At 40.2% G+C, this 18,685-nt stretch overlaps 1 protein-coding gene across 4 annotated transcripts in view; it reads right to left on the bottom strand.

Annotated features, from left to right (window-relative positions):
- Positions 1 to 18,685, bottom strand: part of DIS3L2 (DIS3 like 3'-5' exoribonuclease 2) — a 364,222-nt gene that overhangs the window by 227,398 nt on the left and 118,139 nt on the right. For 3 of the 4 annotated variants that reach the window (XR_007134111.1, XM_047773760.1, XM_047773761.1), the window contains 2 exons: positions 16,541 to 16,775; positions 15,395 to 15,487 (listed from right to left, as the gene is read on the bottom strand). Coding sequence is in view for 3 of the 4 variants with exons in the window: in XM_047773760.1 (XP_047629716.1) it covers positions 15,395 to 15,487; positions 16,541 to 16,775 (328 nt within the window). In the remaining variant the exon portion in view is untranslated. The remainder of the gene's footprint in view (positions 1 to 15,394; positions 15,488 to 16,540; positions 16,776 to 18,685) is intronic. The other variant, XM_047773762.1, reaches the window with a different exon arrangement.

Below are 18,685 nucleotides of genomic sequence, written 5' to 3'. Positions count from 1 at the left end.
ACTCATCACTTGCTTCTTGGTTCTATACACTTCTCTTTTAGGTCTTGTGCAAGGCTCTCAAAATCTTGATCAGCATGACTTCCCAGCCCTGAGTTTTCCATATTTACCAGCTTATGACGTAGTTTTATAAATAATGGCTACTTCAGTAATCCCACATGCAGACCATCTACTTGATAATCTCACCTATTTCCCATGCTTCAACTGATAATACTCAGATCTGTAACTCTCAACCACCTTTCCTCTGCGTCTATACCTCCATTTCCAATGGTCCACTGGATGTCCCAACCTGAATTTCCCCCATAAAACTCAAATTCAGCATATGATCAGAACCCACATGCAGAGCCCATCTGCCTGGCCTCACTCAGTGGGTTAGAGATCCAGCGTTGCCGTGAGCTGTGGTATAGGTCGCAGGTGAAGCTCAGATCCTGCATTGCTGTGGTTGTGGCACAGGCCAGCAGCTACAGCTCTGATTCGACTCCTAGCCTGGGAACCTCCATATGCCTCAGGTGCGTCTCTAAAAAGCAAAGAAAAGGAAAGAGAAGAAAGCCACTATTTACATTCCAGAATTCTAAGCAGGAGTGACCCTGATTAGACAGCTTAGGTCTGGTGCCTATGGGAAGAGGAAATGGTAGGAAGCTGCAGTGTCCAGCAGAGGAGCCACAAGCCACGTGTAGCTATCTAAAATAAAATTCATCTAAGTTAAATGTAATTAAAAATTCAGTTTCTCAGTCACGTATTTCAAGCGCTCAACAGCCACACGTGGTTAGTGGCTACTGTATGGAACAGTACAGAAAGTTCTATTGACAAAAAGGAACCAAGTAACTGCTACAAGGCGACCAAAACTCAATAGCTGGGGTTAAAGTCCAGGAATGTGGGGAAGGAGCCGATGTTCAGTTGACACGCTGGGTGCATGTGGGAAAGGGACAGTGGGAAACAGACTCTAGGTGAGCACTGGACAATGCCTAACGTGCCTGTAGAAAGAAATTACATTGATCTGGCATGATTTGCTCTTCAACGAACATCACCCATTTGTAGAAACTGTCTGTTGTTATTACAGGTATAGGTGCTTTTCTTTTATGAACTCACTAACTTCCTGTGGGACACTGGACAAGCCAAGTAACTTCTCTGAGTCTCAGTTTCCTCGTCTGTAAAACAAAAGGGATGAACTAGATCAGTTGTTTCTAACCTTCTAATCAGAGCAGAATTTTTTAAAATACATTTTTTAAATTAACGTTTGCCCAGGATCTCACACTTTGAAGTACTTTTAATAACAACTGCATCAAAAATTAATTGTCTTGTTTTTAATCAAAAACATACAACTGTTAATTAGCGCCTCGGATCAGCAAGAAAAGTCAGTGTTACCACGGTAGGCTGAGGCTGGTGTCATTTGTACCAAAAGTAAGATAAGTGGCCCCTGAAGTCCTGCTTAAAGCAAAGGAACTAGTTCCATTTACTGCCATGAAACACTTAGGAATGATGTAAAGTACTCTGCTGGAAGCCCCTAAGGGTGGACTATCACAGGCCAAGGAGAGTGCTTGATCTTACAGGACCCATGCAAGTCCAGAATTCCATGATTTCTACTGGAACATAACTGCAAACAGATTTGGCCCTTATCACTATCGTGGACCAGCCTGACCTGGAAAGTACCAGAGAGGGGGATGAGTAGATGGACTGGGAAGAAAGATTCCAAGGGTGACTGGAAATACGGAGAAAACGATACCATCATACAAAGATGTTGATCTGTACTTTTCATTACCAGCTGATTATTAAGCAATCCAGGGAGCCAAGTATAAAGCTAAAAGTGGACAAGTAGGCAAGAGAATCTGGAGGGCAATACTGCAAAGGATGCTAGAAGAGCCAGGGGAGGGTGGCTCCAGAGACCTCCAGTTCCTCTTTCACCTTACGGAGGAGAAGGGCAGACACACGGAGTAACTGACATGCTAGAGGCCTGGGACCTCCTCTTTCCAGATAACAGCATGCAGGTTTAATATGGATTATTTCCCTTTATTTCAATTGCTATTTCAATAATTTGGTGTTAAAGGCTATGCAAGAAGGCTGACAAGCATGTCTATTCCTACGTGCCGTAAGAAATGGATTGGGACAGTAAATTCTATAAAATAATTTTTTTTAACTTTTTTTAGGGCTACACCTGCGGCACATGGAAGTTCCCAGTCTGGGGGCTGAACTGGAGCTGCAGCTGCCAACCTACACCACAGCCACAGCAATGCCAGATCTATAACCCACTGAGCGAGGCCAGGAATCGAACCCATGTCCTCATGGATACTTGTCGGGTTTTTTAACCACTGAGCTACAACAAGAACTCCTAAAATAAATTACTTTTAACGTTAGTAAAATAGTCTGAAACCCAAGCTCCCTAGGTCCGATGAAACATCAAAGAGAAAACAGGTAGGAGTGACTCCATGATTAAAAAATGACAAGAGGAAGTGAAAAGATCAAGCCAGTGAAAGAACTGGGTAAGCTCCAGTTATATTTCAATACTGAAGGAATGTCATTATTATTTCAAGATTCTTAAAATTCATCACGGTTTCTATCTCTGTTAACCCTTCTAATAACTAAGTATTTAATAATTTTAAAATTCCTTAAAAATACCGACATTTCTCAAATATCTAAGTATATGACCCAGCAATTCTACTCCTAGGTATGTTTCCAACTGAACTGAAAACAGGAACTCAGATACTTGTACACCAATGTTCATTTCAGCATTATTCGCTGTTCAGTGGCCAAAAGAGAGCGTCAACTCCAGTGGCCATCGACAGGGATGCATAAACAAAATGTATATTCAATTTAATGAAATATTACCCACAAAAAAATGACATTTTGACACGTTACAGAAAAGATGAACCTTGAAAATATTATGCTAAATGAAACGTCAGACACAAAAGGATAAATATTTTATGACTTCATTTATATAAAATACCAAGAAGAGACAAGTGATAGAGAGGAAGCAGATTAGTGTTTGGCAGAGCCTGGGGTGGAGAAATAGGGAGTTACTATTTAATGGTTATAGGGTTTCTGACTAGTATATAAAAAAAACATTTGGGAATAGTAGTAGATAATAGCAATGGCTGTAGAACATCATGAATGTAATTAATTGAGCTGAATTGTGTACTTAAAAATGGTTAATAAGGCAAATTTTGTGCTATATGTTTTATCACACACATGAAAGATTTTTAAACCCACAGGAGTGTATGTTTCTTATAGAGACTGTAGGGCAGGGGACAGCGTGATAAACAATATTTATTGCTTTCAAGGAGGGAAACTCAGGAGTTCCCGTCGTGGCTCAGTGGTTAACGAATCCGACTAGGAACCATGAGGTGGCGGGTTTGATCCCTGGCCTCGCTCAGTGGGTTAAGGATCTGGCATTGCCGTGAGCTGTGGTGTAGGTCACAGATGTGGCTCGGATCCCACGTCACTGTGGCTCTGGCATAGGCCGGCGGCTACAGCTCCGATTCGACCCCTAGCCTGGGAACCTCCATGTGCTGCGGGAAGCGGCCCTAGAAAAAGGCAAAAAGACAAAAAAAAAAAAAGGGAGGGAAACTCAGGTGGCAGAAGAGAACAATTAGGCCCATGTTCTCTGAAAGTCTGTTAAAGAAACTTAAGAATAGAGGGCTTGGGTTCTTCAAGGAACCAACCAGATGCCCATGACTCTTCAAACTACATTCCAGTCCATTCTCTGACATGAACTTCAACTTACATTTCCAACTACACATGACCACTTCAGGCTTAACATGTTTAAAGAAAGTCCTTAGTAATACAAGCTGAAAGCAGAGATTAGTTACTTCCAGTAAATAAAAATAGTAGAAATAAATTTCTTCTATTAAAAATTAAACAGACAAGTCACTTCCTAGTGTAATAAAAAATGAGGGGAAAATGAAAGATTTGATTACAGATACAGAGGAAATTGAACAACTGAAAAACTGTACAACTCTATTCTTTTTTTTTTTTGTCTTTTGTCTTTTTGCCTTTTCTAGGGCCACTCCCTCGGCACATGGAGGTTCCCAGGCTAGGGGTCGAATCGGAGCTGTAGCCGCCGGCCCACGCCAGAGCCACAGCAACGAGGGATCCAAGCCGCGTCTGCAACCTACACCACAGCTCACAGCAACGCTGGATCCCCAACCCACTGAGCAAGGGCAGGGACTGAACCCACAACCTCATGGTTCCTAGTCGGATTCATTAACCACTGAGCCAAGACAGGAACTCCTGTACAACTCTATTCTAAAATATTACAACAGGTAGCTAAAATTATGATTTTCCTGAAGAAATATAAATTATCAAAATTAATACAAGAAAAGGAAAAAAGCCCAACAGAAACCAATGTCATTAGGACACAGAGAAAGCTGCCAACCAAAGCCCTAACCTATGTTTCAAGTATAAATTCTTCAAATGCTTCGAGCACTAAGAATACTTGATCGTTCTCAATGCTATTCTAACTGCTCCGAAGCAGTAAGAAAAAGAGAGGCTCCCTAGTTGTGCCTGCAAAGTTAAGAGAGCCTGATATCAAAACACAAGACAGATGGCACAGTGAGAAGAAACCGTAGGCCAAGCTCACATTTCGTATTATACACCCCAAATCATAAATAAATATAAGCAAGCAGAGCTGAGTTACATGTTAAAACATGCTATACACCAGGACCAAATGAGGGTGATGGTTCTATGAGGGATGAAAGACTTGTCCAAGCCAAAGGGGAAAAAATGGAATCTTGAAAGAAGCTCAAAAGGCACTTGAAACAAAAATTCAACATCCATCCCAAGTAGAAACTTTCAGTAAAAAAGAAAGAAGACACTTGATTAACTAGGTCTCAAGCCAACAACCAGCACTGTGCTTGAGGGTTTAATACTGGAAGCATTCCCATTAAAGTCCGGAAGAAGGCAATCACCACTATTATATAATACAGTACTTAAAGCAATGGCCAGTGCAATGAGGTAATAAATAAGAAGCACAAAATTAGAAAGTTAGGGGCAAAATTATTTGCAGATAAAATTATTTTATACTTAGAAAATCAAAACTACCAACTAAAAAATTACTGGAAATAATAAGAGCATTCATTAAGGTATCCAGTTTAAAGATAAACAAAACAAGCCCAAAAGCTTTCTTTATGTCAACAATTATACTTGGGAATTGCTAGAAACATTTCCTTTCAAATAAATACCCAAAAAACCACAAAACACACAAGTTTTTCTAATAGTCAAGTGTTTTCTAATGTACAGTAATGCTATGTATAAACTATGAAACATATTAAAAGGAGCCAAGAGCCTATAATTCACATTTTGAATTGGTTTGATAAATTAAGACATACATAGACGAGGCTATATTCAAAAGAGCAAAACAGGGCACAAACAGCTCCCAAAAAGGACGCCACAATTGAGCAAAAGATTTTTACCTGGATTATTTTAATTAGCACTACGTGGGAAAAACCAAGTGAAAAAAAAAAAAACAACCCAATAACCACTTAAAACCAAGGGACTGAAGAAGTGTTGCATTTCCTAAGAGTAAATGATAATTAAAACAGTCACTAAAGTCTTGTTCAGCATCGACTACCAATTTCAACAGCTTAAACTGGTTCTCAACTGTGTTTGAGATCCTGCCAGAGAGTCCACAAGGTCAAGGCTCTTTTCAAAATAATACTAAGACATTATTTGTCCCTTTCTCTCTCATTTTCTCATGTCTGTAGAGTAGGGTCAGCACACCATACTGGCCATCAGGACAAATCCAGGCACGTCCATTCCTGCACACATTCTCCACGGACACTTCAGGCCACGGCAACAGAGTTGGGTGGTTGTGACACAGAGGTCTCTGTCTCTGAACAGCCCACAAAACTGGAAACATTTAATACGTGGCCCTTCGCAGAACACCTTTGCTAACTCTTTTTCTAATGCCTAATAAGAATACATAAAGTCTCTGTATTCTTGTGCTTTCTAGAATTTTCTAAGATAATCAGTTTAAAGTATAAACAAGTACATTTTAGAAGTTAATTCCATTTTTTCCCTCAGTATTTGATTTTGGTTTTCTCTACTAAAATCTCATTAACCTCCCTAATGCCCAATAAATCATTATTTTAAAACCTGAGGGAGGTTTCCTTAAATATACACAGAAATAAAGCTAGAAGTACACTTGCTTTGCAATATTTTAAAGCTTAATTTTAAATACAGAAATATTGATAAGTATAACCTACATAAACAAAAGCACTTTTGAATCTTAAGTAATTCTTAAGAACACAGAAGAGTCCTGAGGCCATATAACTTGAGAATCGCAGGTTTAAATAAAGTTTCTGTTATGGCTCATTAGTAACGAACCCAACTAGTATCCATGAGGATGTGGGTTCAATCCCTGGCCTCACTCAGTGGGTTAAGGATCCAGCACTGCCATGAGCTGTGGTGTAGGTCGCAGACACAGCTCATATCCAGCCTTTCTGTCTCTGTGGTATAGGCCGGCAGCTGAAGCTCTGATTCCACCCTTAGCCTGGAAACTTCTATAGGCCACAAGCACAGCCCTAAAAAGCAAAAAAAAAATAAAAAATAAAAAAGTTGTTTGCAGCAGAGTACACATTCTTATTCTCCAGAATAAATCACATGTTATGCCACAAAACAAGTATCAATAAACTTCAGAGGATAGAAATTAGCAGTTCCCATTGTGGCTCAGCAGGTTAAGAACCCAACTAGTATACAAGAGGATATGGGTTCAATCCTTGGCCTCTCTCAGTGGGTTAACTATCTGTCATTGCCACAAGCTGTGGTGTAGGCCACAGATGTAGCTCAGATCGGCATTGCTATGGCTGCGGCACAAGCTAGTAGCTGCAGCTCCAATTTGACCCCTGCCCCAGGAACTTCCATATGCTGCAGGTGCAGCCCTAAAAGAAAAAAAAAAGAGAAATTACATCAAGCATTTTTTTTCTGACCACAATGGTATGAACCTAGAAGTCAATTACAGAAAGAAAAATGGGGAAAGCATAAACACATAGAGACTAAACAACATGCTACTAAAAAACAAATAGGTCACTGAGGAAATCAGAAAAATACCTCGAGACAAATAATAACAGAAACACAGCTTTCCAAACTCTATGGGATGCAGCAAAAGCAGTTCTAAGAGGGAAGTTTATAGCAGTATAGGCCTTCCTCAAGAAACAAGAATCATCTCAGATAAACAATCTAACCTACCATCTAAATAAATTAGAAAAAGAAAAACAAACAAAACCCAAATTTAGAAGTGGAAAAGAAATAATATTTCTTTTCGAAATATCAAAATTTTCAAAATATGGAAAATAAATAATACTTCTTTTACTTCAAAGAGGAAATAAATGAAATAGTGATCAAAAAAATGACAGAAAAGATCAATGAAGCCAAGAGCTAGTTTTTTGAAAACAAAAAATTGATAAAACTCCCTCTAGCCATGCTCACCAAGAAGAAAAGAGAGAGAACCCAATAAACAAAATTAGAAATGAAAGAGGAGGAATAACAACCAATACCACAGAGATGCAAAAAATCATAACCAAATACTACAAACAGGTATATGTCAACAAACTGGAAAACCTAGAAGAAACAGAGAAATATCTAGAAACATACAAACTGCTAAGACTAAATCAAGAAGAAATAGACAACTTGAACAGATTGATTACTAGTAGTGAAACTGAACCGGTAATTTAAAAATTTCCCAGCCATCAAAAGTCCAGGACTGGATAGCTTCACAGGGGAATTCTACCAAACATATAAAGTGCTAATACCTATGCTTCTCAAAGTATTCCAAAAAATTGGAGAGCACTCCAAAATTCATTCCATGAGGCCACCATAAGTAACTCTGATAACAAAACCAAAGACAGTTAAAAAAAATTACAAGCCAATATCTTTGATGAATATAGAAGCAAAAATTCTCAATAAAATGTTAGCAAACCAAATTCAACAATATATAAATAGGATCACACACCACAATCAAGTGGGATTTATTCCAGGGACACAAAGATAACTCAATATTTGCAAATCAATGTGATGCACCACATTCACAAAAAGGATAAAAATCACATGATCACATTATCACAGCCTTGGAAATTAACTATACTTCAATAAAATCTTTTAAAAATCACATGATCATCTCCAATAGACACAGAAAAAGCATTTGACAAAATTCCATATCCATTCATGATAAAAACTCCCATCAGAGTGAGTATGGAGGGAACATACATCAACATAATAAAGGCCATTTATGACAAAGTCACAGCTAACATCATACTCAATGGTGAAAAGCTGAAAGCTTTACTCTAAAAATCAGAAACAAGACAAGTTCACTCTCTCTTGTCACTTAACACAGTTTTGGAAGTCCTAGTCACCACAATCAGACAAGAAAAAGAAACAAAAGGCATTTAAATTGAAAGGGAAGAAGTAAAATTATCACTCTTTGTAAATGATATGATACTGTATATAGAAACTCCACCAAATAATGTCTCCACCCAAAAAAATATTAGAATTAAGAAATGAATTCAGTAAAATCATATGATATAAGATTAATATACAGAAATCTATTGTTTTTCTATATTCTAATAATGAATCATCAGAAAGGGAAAAGCAAAAACAAACCCCCATCCCATCTGAAATCTCATCAAAAAAAAAAAAAAAAACTAAGAATAAACTTAAACAAAGAGATGAAAGACCTATATTCTGAAAACTATAAAACACCGATGAAGGAAAGATGATACAAGGAAATGGAAACAAAGTCCAAGCTCTTGGATCAGAAAAACTAATATTGTTAAAATGGCTATACTACCCAAAGCAATCCCAAGTTAATGCAATCCCTATTAAAATGCCCATGATAAAATACCCATGATATTTTTCAAAAATAATCCTAAATTTTATGTGGAACCAGAAAAGACCCTAATTCCCAAAGCAATCTTGGAAAAAAAGAACAAAACTGAAAGAACAAAACCCTCCCTGACTATAGACTATGCTACAAATCTACAGTAATCACAACAGCATGGTACTGGCACAAAAACATACACATCGATCAATGGAACAGATAGAGAGAGAGCCCAGAAGTAAACGCATGCAGTTATGACCACTTAATCTAGGCTATCGGAGGCAAGAATATACAACAGAGAAAAGATAGTCTCTTCAATAAGCAGTGCTGGGAAAACTGGACAGCCACATGTAAAATAAAGAGATTACAACATATTCTCAAATTATATTAAAAAAAAAACTCTAAACAGATTAAATACCTAAATGTAAGATCCAAAAATCATAAAATTCCTAGAAGAGAATATAGGCAGAACACATACTAGATATGCTGTAAGAATTAAATAATTGAACATTATGAAGACTAACTATAAAGTATTTAGGACCTGGTACATACTAAATGCTCAATAAGGATCAGTGATTATTAGGTGTAAATACATATATGGGTATGTATATATACAAAAATATATCTATGTAGATCCTTGATACAGCAAAATAAGTATTTAGAAAGAAATTTATAGGAGGTTTTGGGGGTTTCTTTTTTTTTTGGGGGGGGGGCTGCATTTGTGGCATATGGAGGTTCCCAGGCTAGGGGTCGAATCAGAGCAGTAGCCACCAGCCTACACCAAAGCCACAGCAACACAAGATCCAAGTCGAATCTGCGACCTATACCACAGCTCACGCCAATGCCAGATTGTTAACCCACTGAACAAGGCCAGGAATCAAGTCCGCAACCTCATGGTTCCTAGTTGTATTTGTTTCCACTGAGCCACAATGGGAACTCCAAAGGAAATTTATAGTTTTAAAACCATTTCAGGAGTTCCCTGGTGGCTCAGTGGGTTAAGGCTGGGGCATTGTCACTGGTGTGGCTCAGGCTACTGTTGTGGCATGGATTCAGTCTCTGACCCGTGAACTTCTGCATGCTGCAGGCATGGCCAAAAAAGGAAAGAAGAAAAAAATATTTCAAATGAAACAAGAAAAGTTGAAAATGTTAAACTCAAAAAGTTGGGAAAAAAGCAAAAAAGCAAACCCCCGAAACAAGGAATTAAATAACTAGGGAAAGGGCAAACATCAATGAAATACAGAAAAATATCATCAATAATAGACAGAAAAATAATACAACCAAAAGTCATGTTCCTTGAAAATATTAATAAGATAGATCTTTGGCAAGCAAGAGTTAAGAAAAGAGAAGAGTCAAACAATTACAATACAGAATGATGTACAGCAGAAATCAACACAACACTGTAAAGCAACTATACTTCAATTAAAAAAAAAACACAGTCATGTACAGGATGAAAAGCACAAAACGAAAATGCACACAGAATATGCAGACACTAAACCAACCAGGCCAGAGTATGCCAAGATCTTGTGCTGAAGAATTCTGAAAAATAAAAGAATCGGTAGGGGAAAAAAAATCCAAACAGAATGAAAAGGGAGGCAAAAGTACAGACACAAGGAGATTTTTTTTTAAATAATTAAATAATTAAGGAATATTAATGAGTATTAGGAATATCTGTGTGCTCATAAATTCAAATGGGTAAATTCCTCTTAAATTATGCCAAAATTGGCACCAAAAAAAAAAAAGAAATTGAACAGACCAAACAGTATGAAAGAGACTGAAAGAGCAAAGATCTCCCCTTCTGAAAAACAGCAGGTGCGGACAGTTTTACAATGAGTTCTACCAAATTTGAAGGAACACTTAATTCCTGTCTTATACAAGCTGTTCTGGGAAAATAGTAAACAGTCAAAAACTGACCAGGACATTTCACGAAACTAATATAATCTTGATCCTAAAAACCAGATAATGGTAAGAAAATGACAGGTCCATTTAACATGACACCAAAAAATCCTACACTATATTAACCAAGTAAATCCAATATTGTTTTTAAAAAATAACAATATATTGGAATTAAGCAGTATTTATCCTAGGAATTCAAGGATGGTTCAACCTAAAAAATAGATTTAAAGGAGAGAAACCAAATAATACTCTGAATCAATTAAGAATTAGCTATGATGGAGTTCCTGATGTGGCCCAGCATAAACGAATCTGACTAGCATCCATGAGGACACGGGTTTGATGCCTGGCCTCACTCAGTGGGTTAAGGACCCAGCATTGCCATGAGCTGTGGCGTAGGTTGCAGACACAGCTTGGATGTGGCATTGCTGTGGCTGTGGCACAGGCCAGCAGCTACAGCTCCAATTTGACCCCTAGCCTGGGAACCTCCATATGCTGCATGTGGCCCTAAAAAGACAAAACAAACAAACAAACAAAAAGAATTGGCTACATTAAGTTCAGCAAAAGGCAAAGCTGTAGAGTTAACAAAAGATCGCATGGGAAAATACTATGTGACCTAGGAACAGGAAAATACTAAAAGCTCATAAAGTATATGATTAATTTTATCACATTAAAATTAAGAATTTTTGCTCAATTAAAAAACACCACAAAGTTGATAGACAAATGACTAAATGACAGAATAGGAGAAGATACTTGTAATACCTAAAAGGTAAAAGGGATTATTATTATAGAGACCAGGGAAGAAATTCCTGCAAATCAACAATAGGACAGTAACCTTGATGGAGCAATGGGCAAATGATATGAAAAGGCAATTTAGAGAACTTAATCTAGACTATAAAAACTAGAAACCTGGATAATTCTAATAGCTGGCAGGAATAAGAAGGTATAAGAAGCCCCATGAATTGCTGGTGAAGTGTAAACTGGCAAAATCCTTCTGGCTTGGTCAAAGCCTTATCAAAGCCTTAAGTTAATAAAGAACTGCCCCTCTGTCTTTCTTTATCTTCTGTTCATATATTTCTTTTGGCAACTTCACAAGGAGGAATGGCTGGTCTAGGGCAGGATTTGGGTTTTAGAAATTGTGGGTCCTGACCATCTGTCTCTGCCTGAATCACACATGGTGTGACTGCATTGCCCACTCAGTCTAAAAAATAGAGAAGCAAAAATACCCACTGTATCCCTCCAACATAGGTGTGAACAAGGCTTTACTCTTTTTTAAATGAAATTTTAAAACACTGGCACAAAGTGTTGTCCAAAAATTGTGGTTGATGGGTAAGTGCTATATATTCGATTTTTAATATAATTTCTAAAGCTGGAGTTCCCATTGTGGCTCATGGGTTAAGGAACCAACCTTCTCTCTGTGAGGATGTGGGCTCGATCCCTGGCCTTGCTCAGTGGGTTAAGGATTCAGCATTTGCCACAAGCTGTGGCACAGGTCACAGATGTGGCTTGGATCTGGTATTGCCACGGCTGTGGTGTAGGCTGTAATTGCAGCTCTGATGCAGCCCCTGGCCTGGGAACTTCCACGCGCCACAGGTGCAGCCATAGAAAGAAGGAGGGAAAAAAATATATATACATATATATATATAAACACACACACACACACACATGCATATATAAAATTTCTTTTTTTATCATTTCTAAAGCAAGCACAACTCTTCTTATTGTATTAATCATCATTATACAATATATTATATGGAGAGTCTAGGAAACAAAAGATAGGGAAGATTTGATCTCAGAATGTGGAAACAGCAAGGAAATTTAAAAAAAAAAAAAAAGGCTCTGAGAAATCAGGGTTTCCAGAGAGTCAGGAGAAAGGTTCTTGGGATTTCCGTAACCCCAAAGTATCACAGGACAATAGTCATATGGATCTGCTTTTCTCGGCCAAAGGAAAATAATCATCATTCTTTTTTCATGGCTGCGCCCACAGCATATGGAAGTTCCCAGGCCAGGGACTGAATCCAAGCCATGGCTGCAACCTACATCACAAGTTGGGCAATGCCTGATCCTTAACCACTGCTCCAGGCCAGGGATTGAACCTGTGTCTCTGCAGCAACCTGAGCTACTACAATCAGATACTTAACCCACTGTGCCAAAGGGGTAATCCCGGAAATAATTATTTACCCAAGGAAAAAGAACTTAAACCTAGGCACTGAACAGGCCAGTAGTTGGAAGGAGAAGAATTTTAAGTGTGAAACAAGGGCTCTTTCTGACTCCTGAGGTTGACTTGGGCAGGCTCAGGAGGAAGAGGAGTAGATCCATTCAATCCTCAGAAGGAAACAAGGATTCCATGTGGATTCTCCCTTCAAGACAGAGCTGAAAGTGGTCAGAGGTAGACGAGAGAATTGAAAAGGCCACCAACCCTACATTCGAAGCCGTGTTCAGTCACCAGGGTCCTGACAAACACTCATCTCCAGACCAGAATGCTGAACAAGATCTCCAACAGACCCTGCTAAGGTAGAGAACAGGAAAGTACATCATGGCCTGATCGGGTCACGACTGCCAAGATTCAGAGGCCCAAACTGTTCTTAAAATTCCCAAAGATGTGCAGTTCCTTTCGTGGCTCAGTGGTTAACGAACCCAACTAGTATCCATGAGGACGCAGGTTCGATCCCTGGCCTAGCTCAGTAGGTTAAGGATCCGGCATTGCTGTGAGCTGTGGTGTAGGTAACAGACACAGCTTGGATCCCGCGTTGCTGTGACTATGGTGTAGGCCGGCAGCTACGGCTCCAATTCAACCCCTAGCCTGGGAACCTCCATGTGCCACGAGCACAGCCCTCAAAAGACCCCCCCCCCCCCCACAAAAAAGAATACTCCCAGAGATGTAAAATATATAGCTACTGTATCACTTGGTCACGACGTTTCCTATCCTTTCGAGTCTGCTAACCAGGCCATGGTTACTCAAATATTTGATACCAAAGAGTATTTATTTGGGTTGTCCCCCGTCTCAACACAGACAGCAGTTTTCTATGCTGACACCAATGCTAGTGCCCAGGGGCCAGGTCTTTGGCCCCTTCTCGCTCAGGGGCTGAGGATGGGGCAGCTCTATGCTGAATTCCTAGAAGAAACTACTGTGTAGGTGTCAGATGCCCAGAGAAACTTTTCTGAGTTTCTCTGGGCATCTTTTCTGACCAAGGACAGGCACTTGCTGCAGAGAGCCGGGGTTATCTGCTTATTGACCAGGGAAACTGGTAGTTATAAAAAAAAATATGTTTCCTGGGCAAAGAGGGATATTCAAAACACACACATGCAATATGTAAAATTTGCTTTGAGTTAAAAAAAATGTTAGTAAAAAACAAACAAAAAGCACTCTTTTGCATACAAGTGTGAACTAGGATTAATAAATCCATTTGCAAATATAATACAAAGCCAAGAACCTTTCTAGAAGTCTTAGGAAAAGTTTATGATGTTCTTAAGGTTACAGTTTGTTTCAATAACAAATTTCAGACCCTTAAAATAGTGCAAAAAGTACTAACATCCAAACTGTAACCAGATTTTATATTATCCAGAAAGGAGAAGCTGGTTGGAATATCCTAAAAAACACCATGATTTTTAAAAGAACAAATTGCAATTTTCCTAAATATCAAGAGGGCAAGAAATGAGAAACAGCCATGTGGTTTCACAAACTCTCTATTTAGAGGCTAACAGGAAAGAGAAATTGGTACCAGATACTGAGGGGAGGACTGGGCTGTTCCCTCAGTCAGGGCCAGTAAGGAAGCAATATAAATATAAATAACAGGAGGACGGGGAGAGCGCACGATGAGGAAGGAAGCAAACTGCACACGGCAGACTTGGAGAGCGCTCCACGGGGCTCCCTCGCAAGAGAGATGGAGAGGAGGCACCACAGAGTACAGATCAAGAGCAGGTCTGCATCAGACCGTCCCCCCAAAAGGGGCAGAGTGAGTTAGCAGTACCCATCCCAGACATCAACTCCGCCATCACTTCCATCCATCAATATTTCCTCGCCCTTGTGCTGGTCCCAATCACCAGGGAGAAATTTAAGTATCTCATCCCTTCGACTCGGAGCCCAGGGGGAAAGAGGCTGCTGGGGTCTGCCAAGTTTAACCACCTGACTGAGGTTTCCACAAAGTAGCTTTAGGCCAAATACCCAGTAAGTTTTAAAGTATTCCTTCCCCTGGCTTTGTCCTTCAAGCATCTCTCTCCCATGGTGACCTTGCTGACGAAGGATTTGGCTCGTCAGAGTCCCGGTTATTTCCCTCTCTTCGCACAGAAAGCCATGACTCACAGTACTGATGCCACTATGATAATACACATAAGAGGGTCACAGTGTCCAACAGTTTCTAAAGGAAGAAAGAAGAAACATAGGAAGAATTGCATTTTCAAGGAACAACAGTCAAATGAATTGGCTGGGCCCTGACCAGTGAAACCAGTAGTTACCTATCTAAGCAGGCCACAAAAACACAAGGAACCTGGGGGCCCTCAGGTCTGCACACCTGGTGGGGCAGTGAGGAAGCAGCAAGAATGTCCTTGCGAATGAGTAGTACTTGGCACCAAAAATCGACACGAGCTTTGAGAAACTGCTCACTGCCCCGGTCACTAGCTCCTCGGCAGCGGAGACACAGGGCGACCCGCCTGCCGACACTTCCGAGATGGCCTCCAGCTCCCTCAGGACGGTGTGCTCACCGGTCCCCATCACAGGGCGGCTGCGGAACATCCTCCTTAAATCTCCTGGCATTTCTTCTCGGCTTTCATGGGGAATATGCCAGAAACTTCTTCCTGATGAAAAAAAGCTCATAATCTAGTTGACCTACCCAGGTCAATTTTTTCCATTTCACAGCATATATAAAACTCAGTTTGGCTGGGAAATATACTCCCTGCACATAAAACCTCTCAGAAATCTATAAATTGAAATATTCCAATTTTCACTGCTACTTTCCCATAAGTTTCCCAGATTGCGGTCAGGTAAGGCCCCTGGTCACAGCTCCTCGCCCATGTGTTTGGACTTGCTTTTCTCTGTATCCAGGAGATCCATAGCTTAAATTTTGACCAGAGAGAATAAGCCTGGCCTTTTTTTTTTGGTGGGGGGAGGCGAGCCCATGGCATGCGGAAGTTCCGTGGGGCATGTGGACATTCCCAAGCCAGGAGTGGAAATGGAGCTGCAGGTGCTGGCCTGTGCTACAGCCATAGCAACATGGGATCCAAGCCACATCTGCAATCTACACCACAGCTCACAGCAACGCTGGGTCCTTAACCCACTGAGCAAGGCCAGGTATTGAACCTGCATCCTCATGGATACTAGTTGGGTTTGTCAGCACTGAGCCACAAGGGAAACTCGCAAGACAGGCTTTTTTAAAGGCTTATAATCAAGATACTTGTAAAGATAATCTACTTATCAAATTTAGGGTGATCCATTCACACCCCTAAGGACAGAAATACTTTTTAAAAATGTACTGCGTTAAAATTAAAGCACAATCCAGGGTAAAATAAAGTGCTTTTTTGGTAAGGATTTTAAAGATTGGTTTAACTCTGTTGATATCAACCACAGGGTAGGACTGGGCTCATCACAGGAGATTTCAAGGTTAGCTATCAACACGACGCAAAACCTATTAGGAAAGAACAGCAGCAACCACTGACCATACAAACCCGCAGCAGCCTTTTAATCCCCTCCTTACAAACAACAGCTGGAAAGAGCCTCGTTTTCTAAACGCTGTTACAGGTTAGAAATGGGGAAGACACCAATTGTATCGTGTGATTAATTCTGCAGCACAGAAAGAATTTCAATACTCAAAACAACCTATTAAAATGTCAGCGAGCAGCCCAGTAACTCACCTTTTTCATGAACACAAACTGAGAGTTTCTTAACACCATCAACCAAGGAATTTGGTGTGTTGCCATGTCCATCTTCTGAGTCACTGTCATCAAACTGAGCCTCTATAATGACATCAGGACTGTCATTACAGCCTTTCAGAGACTGCTGCAGGAGATGGCTTCCACAGAGCTCCTCGGGGAGATCTGATTCATAGGCCCCTTCTGTTTCTTTGTCATTGCTCTCTGGTTTAATTACCTGAAGAAAATAGAAAAGTTCTGCAAAATCACTGGAGGGAAAAAAGGAAAAGTGCAGATTTTTCTTTTTTCACTTTTTTTCCTAAGGAAGAAACTGCACATTCAGAAGGACTGGATACTCACCATGTAGTCTGAAAAATAATCTTTATTTTCCGCATGCACAGCCTGCCTGATGATCTAGCAGTGCCAGCCTGGCACTCAGCCTTTCAAGAGGCCCAAGATTAATGCTATATCCACTTCTCATTTTTCTTCTCTTTCCTTTTCTTTCTTTTTAAGTTTTTGGCCACACCCGTGGCATATGGAAGTTCCTGGGCCAGAGAATGAATCCAAGCCACAGCTGCAACCTACACCACAGCAATGCCAGATCCTTTAATCCACTGCACTGGGCTAGGGATTGAACGTGGACCTCCCCAGTGGCCTGAGCCACTGCAGTCGGATTCATAACCCACTGTGCCACAGTGGGAACTCCAGCTTCTCATATTCCTGACACACACTTTCATCCTCTCTCCCTGAAAGGCCCTGAGTACCAGAAGCACCATGCTGCTTCTTAAGAGTTCATCCAGTATGTTGGGAAATGATAAAAACTCAACATCGTACGTCACAGCACTCCCAAATGAAACTACAAGAATATAAAATGAAACAGGAAAAACAAAATTAAGTGGAAATATGCTTATAAAATGTTCTTATAAAAATATAAACCTGGAGTTCCCGTCGTGGTGCAGTGGTTAACGAATCCAACTAGGAACCATGAGGTTGCGGGTTCGGTCCCTGCCCTTGCTCAGTGGGTTAACGATCCGGCGTTGCCGTGAGCTGTGGTGTAGGTTGCAGACGCGGCTCAGATCCTGCATTGCTGTGGCTCTGGCGTAGGCCGGTGGCTACAGCTCCGATTAGACCCCTAGCCTGGGAACCTCCATATGCCGCGGGAGCAGCCCAAGAAATAGCAAAAAAATAATAATAATATATATATATATATATTATTAATGGAGAATTAAGGGTTTATATATATATATATAAACCCTTAATTCTCCATTTTGAGGCCTGAAATCAGTATAGAGAAAGCACACAAATGATAGACATCTACACCAGAAATAAGAACGAAGCATTATACAACATGTCAAACTTTTTCAATTGAAAAACATGAAGCAAATAGGAGAAAAGTATCCAGCTACGCATCCATTCAAGGAGTTAGTCACATGACATTCATACTCTCTGATTTCTATGGGCACAGTTACTTCATCACTGAAAAAAAACGTGACATGAAAACCTGCCCATCTACATTTGTAAAAAAGACAGCAGATTCTGTAGTTCTAGATGTTTCTTAGAACACCACATTCTTTTAATAGTCTATTTTTGGATAAGAAATCGATGTGTAATTTAAACATGTAGTCAAGATGTGATCACATGTGGGAGTGCATGTGTGTGTGCACGTACACCGCTACATGTGAATTCTTATCTACGAATTTGATCGCTATTGGTACCACATTCATTGCGTTCTCTCAAACAAATGTTGGAAGGCCAACCTCGTGCCAGGCACCCTCGTGAGGCCTACATGCTGGTGGGGAGACAGGTGGAGAACAACTTCCTCATTCAACAGATCATCACAGGGTGCCATTCTCGGTGCCAGGCACTGTTCTAGACGGCAAGGATACAGCAGGATACACAGAAGTCTAATAGTGAAAAGAGATATACTATGGAAACGCTGGTTACTGGAGAGCGAGGCTAGTACAGCAGCAGGGTGGTTACATAGGACGCCTCCTGGAGGAAGCAACACTTGAGCAGAGACCTGAATGAACTGAATGAGCTTCCAGTAGTTTATTAGGTATGTGTTTAAATATGAGAGATCTAATATTGTTCTGAATTTACTCTTACGGTTTCAAACTAGATGCCTGCTTTCGACAAGCCAGATTAATG

The sequence above is a fragment of the Phacochoerus africanus genome, chromosome 3 (genome assembly GCF_016906955.1).
Source record: "Phacochoerus africanus isolate WHEZ1 chromosome 3, ROS_Pafr_v1, whole genome shotgun sequence".
In the NCBI taxonomy this organism is placed as follows: Eukaryota; Metazoa; Chordata; class Mammalia; order Artiodactyla; family Suidae; genus Phacochoerus; species Phacochoerus africanus.
This window is presented reverse-complemented; position numbering and strand designations above follow the sequence as displayed.